The 9709-nt window shown below is 35.6% G+C and overlaps 1 protein-coding gene across 1 annotated transcript in view; it reads right to left on the reverse strand.

The window, feature by feature from the left end:
• The window catches only part of LOC109069099, a 171015-nt gene continuing 161306 nt past the window's right edge, over window positions 1-9709 (reverse strand). The window contains exon 5 of the mRNA XM_042756095.1: window positions 1-38. Within this exon, the coding sequence (XP_042612029.1) occupies window positions 1-38 (38 nt within the window). The remainder of the gene's footprint in view (window positions 39-9709) is intronic.

Consider the following 9709-nt stretch of genomic DNA (forward strand, 5'->3'; position numbering starts at 1 on the left):
TCACTGCGCTCCTGCTCTCTCGCGCTGCCTCCTGATGCCTGTTTGAACAAGAAATAAAACTTGGATTAAACAAACGGCTGACTTTTCTGAATAAAGACGGAGATATATATTTTCATCTACAACATTCCATAGGGAGATTTGTTTATTTCAATTTTTTGTTATATTAATTTTATATTTTTTGTTTGATTGTTGTAGTAAACCACAGGAGCAATGAACAGAAGAAGAAGAAGAAGAAGAACAACAACAACAACAACTGAAGACGATCCTGAATCTGAAACATCGTTGACAGACAGAAAGACAGACAGATTTGACTGATTAATTTTTATCAAAATCTTTTACTGATATTTACACCTTTTGTACCTGGATCATTAGTGTTGCTTGATTTTAACTGATAAATAAACCTGGCATTGTTTTAAAGATCAATGCACTGTTCTCATTAGTGGATTGGACCTAAAAAACATTGAACTGTATTCTAAAATAAAAGGGAAACATGCACTGAATGGAAGAGATGATATCACCAGAGACAGTAACAGTGAAGCCTCCTCATGATGCCTGAATCTGCTTCTGCTGATCTTCAGTGTATAATCTCCAGAGTCTGAGGTTCTGGTGTTTGTGATGATCAGAGATCCAGACTGATGATCCAGCTTCAGTCTGTCTCTGAATCTCTCTTTACACTGAGCATCTGCACAGATATGTCTGAGATCTCCTTTGATTTCAGTGATGAGAATGTCATTAAAATACCAGATTTTTTGGTTGTTTTTGTGGTTTGAATCTGCAGTGTCTAAAGTAACAGATTCTCCCTCCTTCACTGACTTTCTTTCATTTCTTCTCTCGTTCAGCAGCAGAAACACCTGAAACACAAACCAACAGATGCTGCAGGATCGACAACAACAAACAAAAGAAACAAAGAATGAAAGAAAGGGGAAAAAAACACACAACATTGTGGTTTACATTTTATTGTGATTTTATTTTTATTTATTTTCATCCATTTTTGCTCATCACAGATTTATTTTACATCAAATCTTCAATTAAACAGATCATAACAGAAGATAAGGGTCTCATGAGAAACTGTCAACTCCACCAGAACACAACTGCAGCTCATTAAATAAAAAAGCTCACTATAATTTTGTTTTGATGATAGATGCACTTGCATTGCATTTAACATTTCTGTTAACAACAATCTTTTAGCGATGCAATCAGCAGTCACCAATCACAGAAATGACTGCTAAGAGCATAAATGCAAGTCAATCAGAGGTATTAAAATGAGCAACTGTCACACTTGATAATCTGTAGAGTTTTGTTAATGTATGACCTTATAACAGTGATACCTAAAGAAATGCTACACAGAAATGACTGCTAAGGAATAAAGTTAAGCAGAAAGAGTCTCAGCTTTGCGTTTGTTGTTTATTTTATTTATTTTACATTGAATGCAATAGTGCTGAAACTCTTAGGCTTTTAATTTACATCTATTAGATAGTATCTATCACCATTTGCACTAAAAGATTTTAGTATTGCAATTTAAACTTGATACTTGATTTACATCTATTAGATAGTATCTATCACCATTTGCAAACTTGGCTTTAAATTTATAAATTACTCACCATGTACAGTAATGATAAAGATATTGTCGATGTTTTTCAATGTAATCTTTAGTTTATATTTGAAGGTCCTAACGATGCTGACTCTGCTGCTGTTTATTTCCAGTTTATAAACTCCAGAGTCTGTGGTTCTGGTGTTCATGATGGTCAGAGATCCAGTCTGATTAGATCTTACTTTGATCTCCGGTGATTATAGCGATGCGACTGTTTCCAAAAAACCATGTCAATCTGTCTCTTGTTGGTTCAATTCAAACATTAGTCTATAATGTCACTGTATCTCCCTCCATCACTGACACTCTGTGTGGATCAACAGCAGAAGCACCTGAAGAAGAAACAAACAGTTCATTACAAATCATTTCTGGAACAGTGGGACAAAAATATGTAACATGAAAATAATGTGAATCTCTGTAATCAAACTGTGAGGCATGCATGGATTTTGCAGCCGATAAAAACTTGCTCAACTGTGTTTAAGATATGTCTTTGCATGCATGATATTAGGACGTTCATGACAGCAGGCCTACGGCTAATTTTAGAGCTATCCGAAATAATATTTCTGCTTAGATTCATATTAGATGTCAAAAATATTTTAATTAATATAATTAAGATTCATGAAATACTGAAGAAGAAACAACTAAAATAAGATTGTTCATTCATGTTCATTCATTCATTCAATGATACTTGTTGGACCTAAGTAATGTTGTGTTGTGTATTTTTATTTTTTAATATTGTATTTTGAATAGGTTTTTTTTTTTTTTTTTTTATTACATTTTAAAATATGCATGTAAGTTGACATTACAGTTTCAAAGTAACTCTGAGAGGAGATGAAGAGGAGCACTCTTTTACACAAGCAGTAAACCTGGTCTTGCTGTACGTCACATCCAAACACAACAGCAGAAGAACATCAATTCACACTTTCACTCATAGATCTTCTGCAACATAATGAATATAATAAAACCCACATCCAGATTCATGTTACACTGCCTAGATTTGTGTGTTTAATTATCCAAGCAGTGATTAGAGCATAGTTTCCTTGCATGCCTTGCTCTAATCATAAAATAATAATAAATGAATAACCAATTTAAAAGGTTTTAAATTACCTACTGTGTTTAATTATCCAAGCAGTGATTACAGCATAGTTTCCGAACTGTCCCCCGTTTAAAAAAACTTTGCATGCCATGTATATTAGATACGTTCATGTTAACAGCAGGCCTATGGTTAATTCTTGAGCTATCCGAAATATTATTTCTTCTTAGATTCATACTGGATGTCAAAAATATCTTAATTTATAGAATAAAGATCGTGAAATACTCTCCAAAACCTTTGATTCTTGCGTCAATAAGGAGATCATAAAAGGACATTTCTAGTATGCCTGACGTTATCTAGGTCTAAAAAAAGACGAGTGGCGCTATTATTCACCATTTAAAATAGCTGAACTGATTATAATAATAATAATAATAATCTATTCTTCCTCGTAAAAATGAACGTAGACAGTGATCTGTGATAACTACGCCATGAACTGGGATAGTGATAAGAACTACAAAAATGATTGGGTTTAAACCGGCGAATTAAAAGAGAAAATAAATAAAATAACAAAAAAGTCTTACCACACACGAAGAACAGGCATACACCTCCTAACGTTAGGAAAAAAGTAAAATATATCTCATCACTTTTCCGTGAAAAGAAGACAGGAATTTACCGAAATCAAAAATGTGGATCGGCGAAAAGGAGAAGTAACATCGAGGGCCCAGAGATCTGGTTGGGTTAGAAATCAAAAAAAAAAAAAAGAAAAAAAAAACACTTTTCCAATTCAAGCGCTGTGTCGAAGCCTGTTCTTTGTGTGTTTGTCAATTTGGTCTTCGATATCATGAGACTGTTTGGCGGTTCTGCTGGAGGACTATAGTACTGACTATGAACCGAGGCGTCGAGTCGGAGCTACCGCAGACAACGAGACACCTTCCGCGAACACGGGGCGCGGTCGACTCAGAACTCGAAGTGAAACTCAAGAACGATAAATACGTCGCCTCCCCTAGCGAGCGGCCGCCATGTTGTGTCCGGACAAACTTTTGAAACAGTACATCTTTTTAATTTATTTGGTTCAAACCTCTTCGTTTTGTATTATTAATTGTTTATATACATGTATAAAGGTGTGCTTTGCAAGTTATGTCACTCCTCTTTGGAGGCTACATAATGTCGATGTTTTTCTGTACTTTTATCTTTGACCTAGTAGAAATAAGAAAAAACAATCCTAATCTTTTACGACACGGACGGGCTAAAGTCTTCTGGGTTTTTTTTTTATTTTCCCTCTAGCAATTTGCACAACAGATGCATCCCCAGATCCATATTTTGAGGCTTCTCTGCTTTTGTTTCATGTTTGTTTGCCAATGTAAGGCAGTTCCATACATTTTAGAAAGTTAACCTTATGTTTGTGATATTTAGCAGTGAACAATAAATGAAATATTAAATAAACTATTAAAATAATACCTCAACCAGAATTTTGTTTGAATTTTGTATTTTAAAAGCAAAATATACAACATATACAAATAAAACCACAGTAAAATAATGAACGAATAATTTCCACCATTTAACAGTTTTGTTTTTGAGTAATAATAATACTAATAATAAACATCTTACGCTGTGACCATGTGACTTATGCAAGTTGACCATAATTGTTACAGTAAAAACACAATGTGTGCACACGCACACACACTTTACTCTTCAAGACCTCCATCGTCTGTGAAGCAATCCCAGCTACCAGCAGCCAGGGTCATCTGAGGAGTAAAACCCCAAAAGCACTCCTTGTTGTCCATTTCCCTGGTGACCAGACCCACATGTCTGTGTGAAGCTGGCTGCACTGTAAGCGGCTGCTACCTAGAGATGATGTACGGCTTTCTGTACTTTCATAGTGTCTTCTTGAATATCTTCACTACAGCCTGTTCAGTATACATAAAAAAACAAAAAATATAAAACATTATGACAGCTCTTAAGTACACAATTCAGACCAATAAATGTTCATGTTTCAGTCAAAAGTTTCATGTTAAGGAAATGGAAGAGAGTGAGATTACTTTGCCTAAATTGTTATACCCACAAAAAACAAGAGGGTCAAGCACACTTACTGAAGTCACTATCAAGCCAGCTGAAGTGTGCCTCCTGGTTAAATATGCTCCTGACTGACAATGTTGTTAAATCTGCCTTGTGGAAAAGAAGTGCATTTAAGTATACTTTTATAAAGTGTACTTATTGGGAAAATAATATACTTTTAAAAGAAAACAACATAAGTGCAAATGAAATATGTTATTTTCGCCGCTTAAGTACATTTGTATTTGTAATTAATTTCACAATTGGATCACATTTTAAAGTTATATTAAAGTGCAATAAGTTGAACTTTTGAGTGATTTTTTTAACCACATAAGTGGGACTTTAGCTACATCTTTATATGTACAATTATATGTTCATAATTGCTGTCTAGTGTCTTTAAAATATGGTTAACGTGTACTACTAAATGTACTGACAAGCAAATAATGTGAACTAAAATACAGTTTAATGTCAGGTTAAACAATACACTTAAGTGTGAATTAAATGTAATTGTTTTTGACCACGTAAATGCATATTATTTGTACTTAATTTCAAATATACTTTACAGTTTTAAAATTACATTAATTGCAATTAGTTTACCGTTTTGATTGATAGTTTTTGAACCTCTTAAGTGGGACTTTTAGTTTTTTTTTATGTGATTTTGAATATGGTAAACTAATATGTTACTTCTGAATAAGCAATTATTGTGAACTAAAAATATACTTCAATGTCATATATCTCTGGCAATGAATTTGAAATTAAATATATAAAAAAATAATAGCATGATTAGCAAGTGACTAGCATGTTGCTAGCATGATTACAAGTAACTGACATGTTGTTTGCATGATTAGCAAGTGACTAGCATGTTGATAGCATTACTACCAAGTGACTAGCATGTCATTAGCATGATTAGCAAGTAACTAGCATGTCGCTAGCATGATTAGCAAAATTACTAGCATGTTGTTAGCATGTTTGTATGCTAATCCAGCTAAAACCAGTTGATTCAGTAAAAAAACAGCTAAAAAACAGCCAAGACCAGCGTGACAGTGGCCAAAACCACTTAAAAACCAGTTTAGGAGACCAGCCAAAGCAACCGATCAGCTTAGGCTGGTTTTAGCTGTATTTTCAGTAGGGAGTTTTTAAGCTTTGCTTTGGCAGTACACAGCTTAAATACACCTCAAGTCTTTTTGTAAAATGTTCACCCCCTCAATGAAAGTCTATGGGATTTTAGCTGGTTTTGATAGTCTGGTTTACTAGAAAAGATATATTAACCCGAGTAAGACCAGTCTGAAGGGTTGGTGATTAAAGCTTTAAAGCTCTAGGAGGAGTTAGATTTTAAAATTTAGTCTCAGAAGAAGAACCCAAGCCAACTTAAATATTTACCTATCCTTACTGATGTGAATACACCTCTCTCGAAAATGGATAGTTTAATTAAATCTTTTTAAGTATTATGTTTCTTATATTTTAGCCTGTAGTGACAAGGAACACAAAAACTTCAAGGAAAGCTGAAGAGAGCCTACCAGTGGATCTTTCTCAGCATTTCCCTGAAAGTGAACCTCAGCCCAATGATGTGAGTATTTGTTGGCTATGTGATATGACCCATACAGCTGTGAGCATCATGGCTGTGGTCATATCAAAATCTCTCCCTTGCTTTCTGCAAAACTCTTTTCAGGACATACTCACATATACACTATGTATATGTTATAAATAAATAAATACACACATGAACAAATACAGACCCTCTTTCACTGACACTCTCTCTCACACGACACCACCTTTCTGTCTTTCCCATACTCATGGTGCTGGCAGTGATATTATGGTTAAGAAATTAAGAATGGTTTTGTCATCAACATGGACACATTGTTGATGATGATTCCTGACCTGCTCCAAGTTCAGTGTTATGTCTGCACATAAACCGCTTCAGTACAGGATCACTTGGAGCTTGCATTTTGTCAATTCTGTCAGGGCATCAGGTAGAATTTTCACATTTAATTAATTAGTTTTTTTAGTCCGTGGGCCAGACCCGGGTATTGGTACCCTTCTGGTTGGGGCAAATTCTAGTAGAGATTTTTTTTTTATACCTATACATCCCTAGTGTTTACAGTATGTTTTGATGTGATAGACCTCTCAGACTGGTCACACTATTTGTGGCTATCACCTCATGAAGTAACCCACCCCCTACAGTAACGGCACACCAGCACACCAGTGCGTATCTGTTTTTTATAGCCTACCTGTGAAGAAACATGGTTATACAGTTATACCTTACTTTTTATAGTCCTACCTGTGGAAGAAACATGGTTATACAGTTATTTACCCTTACTTACCTTTTATAGCCTACCCGTGGAAGAAACATGGTTATACAGTTTCCTTACTTACCCTCAGAAGATATATCTTTTATGACTCTGACTGTCCTCATTAAACATCTCTGTAATCTAAGTGTGTAAATGTTTTAGATTTTTTTAGGAGGCTGGAATAACAATCCAACTGCAGGACAGTTCCAAGGCATTTTTTTTCCCGCCGTCTGATGGTCCGTTGTGGTGGTGTCACCAAGTGGGTCAGGCAACGTGGCAGCACAAGATGAAACTGTGTCCCTATCAGCTGCAGACATGGCACTCTGCTTTAATGGCAGAGGAAGAGCTCCTGTGTCCCCATTTTGCAAACATTTCTGCAGTCATATGGTGACCACAGTTACCTGCCCACCTGCTTTGGTGGTCTTGTGGACAATGCCCTTGTCTACATTTCAGGGTTTGTTGTCAGAAAAATTATGAAAAACTGTCCTGTGAGGTGTGCCGTGCACCGCCTCGTCACAGTTGCTGTACCCTCATCCTCTGACCAGAGCTACCACCTGCTTGAACTTAAAAACAATGGTGGGCTGAATGATCCCCTCAGAGGGAAACAGTGAAGGTGTTACCTAAACACAAACATGAAACAAATGGCCATTCTCAGCTATAAAACTGTGTCCACAGAGAGATCAAACCACTTTTCTGCAGAAATCAGACCACAGGTTTCAGTTTGACTCAGATGTTGAGCTGCTTTTGTCACAACATGAAACAAATGGCCATTCTCAATTGCCGGTTTTAAATTTTGTTTTGCAACTCACAACAATTGAATGATTAGAAAACTATTTTAAAATCCATAAGTTTATTTACCGTTAAATTTAGCTTGACTATTCCACTAATCACACAATATTCTACTCTTCTACTGTTGCAGATTTAACAAGAGTCGGTTCCTTTTAGAACTATTAATGTTTAAATGATAAAAAATTTAAGAATATTAGAAAATCTAAATAAGAGCTAGATCTTTTTCCTCGAATATAGACATATATATGCATGTGTTGTGTGTGTGTGTGTGTGGGGGGGGGTGTACATTAAGTGGGGTCAAACCTCGTTTGTGGGAGGAATTCATAACAGGCGAGGCTCGGAATAGCTCGTCGTGTTTTCAGTGCAGATGCGTCTTATTACATCAGACCCTGAACTCTTGAGGTAAATGTTTCACAGGCTTGGTAAGTTATTGGTAAGTTACAAAAGCAATTTAATTTATTTTAGTTTCAGGGTAATAAACCTGATAGTTAGAGGATTTGCATTTGCTTTTCTACCTCTAGACTTAATCAAACGTAAAAACAGCTGAACTATTGTGAGTCCTACTCTAGATTTCAGGTCTCTTTTCAGGTCTGCCTCTCAGTGAGCCTGATTTAAAGTAAAACTACTGGAAATATCCATTTCACTCGGCTGTAAAATAAATGTGAAGTTACAGGCAGATAACACCTTCAAGACTGAATTATTAGTTTACACAACAATCTTTAATTTGTTCTCAATGTGTTTTCTTTTGCTTCTCTGTTGCCGTTTGACTTCAGGCTTTGTAAACCAACAAAACTGTGAAATCTGTTCCAGTTTGTTCATCAGGTGTGTTTATTGTCAGTGATGGAGGGAGATTCTGTCACTTTAAACACTAATGTTACTGAAATACATGAAGACGATGACGTACTATGGAAATTTGGAGCTGAAAAGTCTCTCATAGACTGAAATCATAGAGAGGAACCAAATAAATCTTCCAAAAGTTCTACTGATGAGAGATTTCAGAGACAGACTGAAGCTGGACAATCAGACTGGATCTCTGATCATCACAGACATCACAACTCAACACGCGCTGGACTTTATGAATTACAGATAGTGAAGATAAAGTTGTCATCAAAAACATTCAAGTGTTTCTGTCTATGGTGAGTATTCTTGTTTTATTAAAGGAATATTTTGGGTTCAAAACAATTTATGCTTATTTGACAGCATTTGTGGCATAAGGTTGATTACAAAATAGAGTTTAGAGATTAAAAAGCAGACATTGTAAACCTTAAGATGTGATGCAAGGGATGCTGTTTCCAGGTCTAAGACACTTGTTTGTGACTTGCATCATCAACAGACATTATTCAAGGGTTTTCACCATAAAAATGAAAATTCTGTCATTAATATTCACGGTCCTCGAGTCGTCCGTTTCCAAACCCGTATACCGCCGTCTTATCGGACACATATTAAAAATATTTTGATGCATTGCCTGTTTGAGAGCTCTCCATGACCTCCATAGACAGCCAAGTGTCCTTTAAAACGATCACATCCAGAACATAGCAAGGAGACTCGAAATAACCATGTGACTTTAGGGGTCAACCATAATATAACTAAGCTACGAATTATTATTGTTTGCAAAAAAAAACTTTATTCAACAATTTGTCTCCTCCCACCCTTTAGCACCATTTGAGAATATCCACTGTTCTGTGTCAGCTGCCACACTGATACTGCTTCACGTTGTTTGTGCTTGATTTGAAATGAAACGATGTATCCTGTGGTTGACACAGACAACATACACTGTTTGCATGTACAGTTAGTGTGTTAGGATTTAACATAATCTACTAGAGTTGATAATCACAGTAAATCAAAATACATTCAAATGTAACCATTTACAATCAGTCTGTAATATGTATTATTCCAATACATAGCCAGTTTAGAGATACTCAGATAAAATATATACAAGGATAAAATTCTCAAAGATAA

This window comes from Cyprinus carpio, unplaced genomic scaffold (assembly GCF_018340385.1).
Source record: "Cyprinus carpio isolate SPL01 unplaced genomic scaffold, ASM1834038v1 S000006795, whole genome shotgun sequence".
In the NCBI taxonomy this organism is placed as follows: Eukaryota; Metazoa; Chordata; class Actinopteri; order Cypriniformes; family Cyprinidae; genus Cyprinus; species Cyprinus carpio.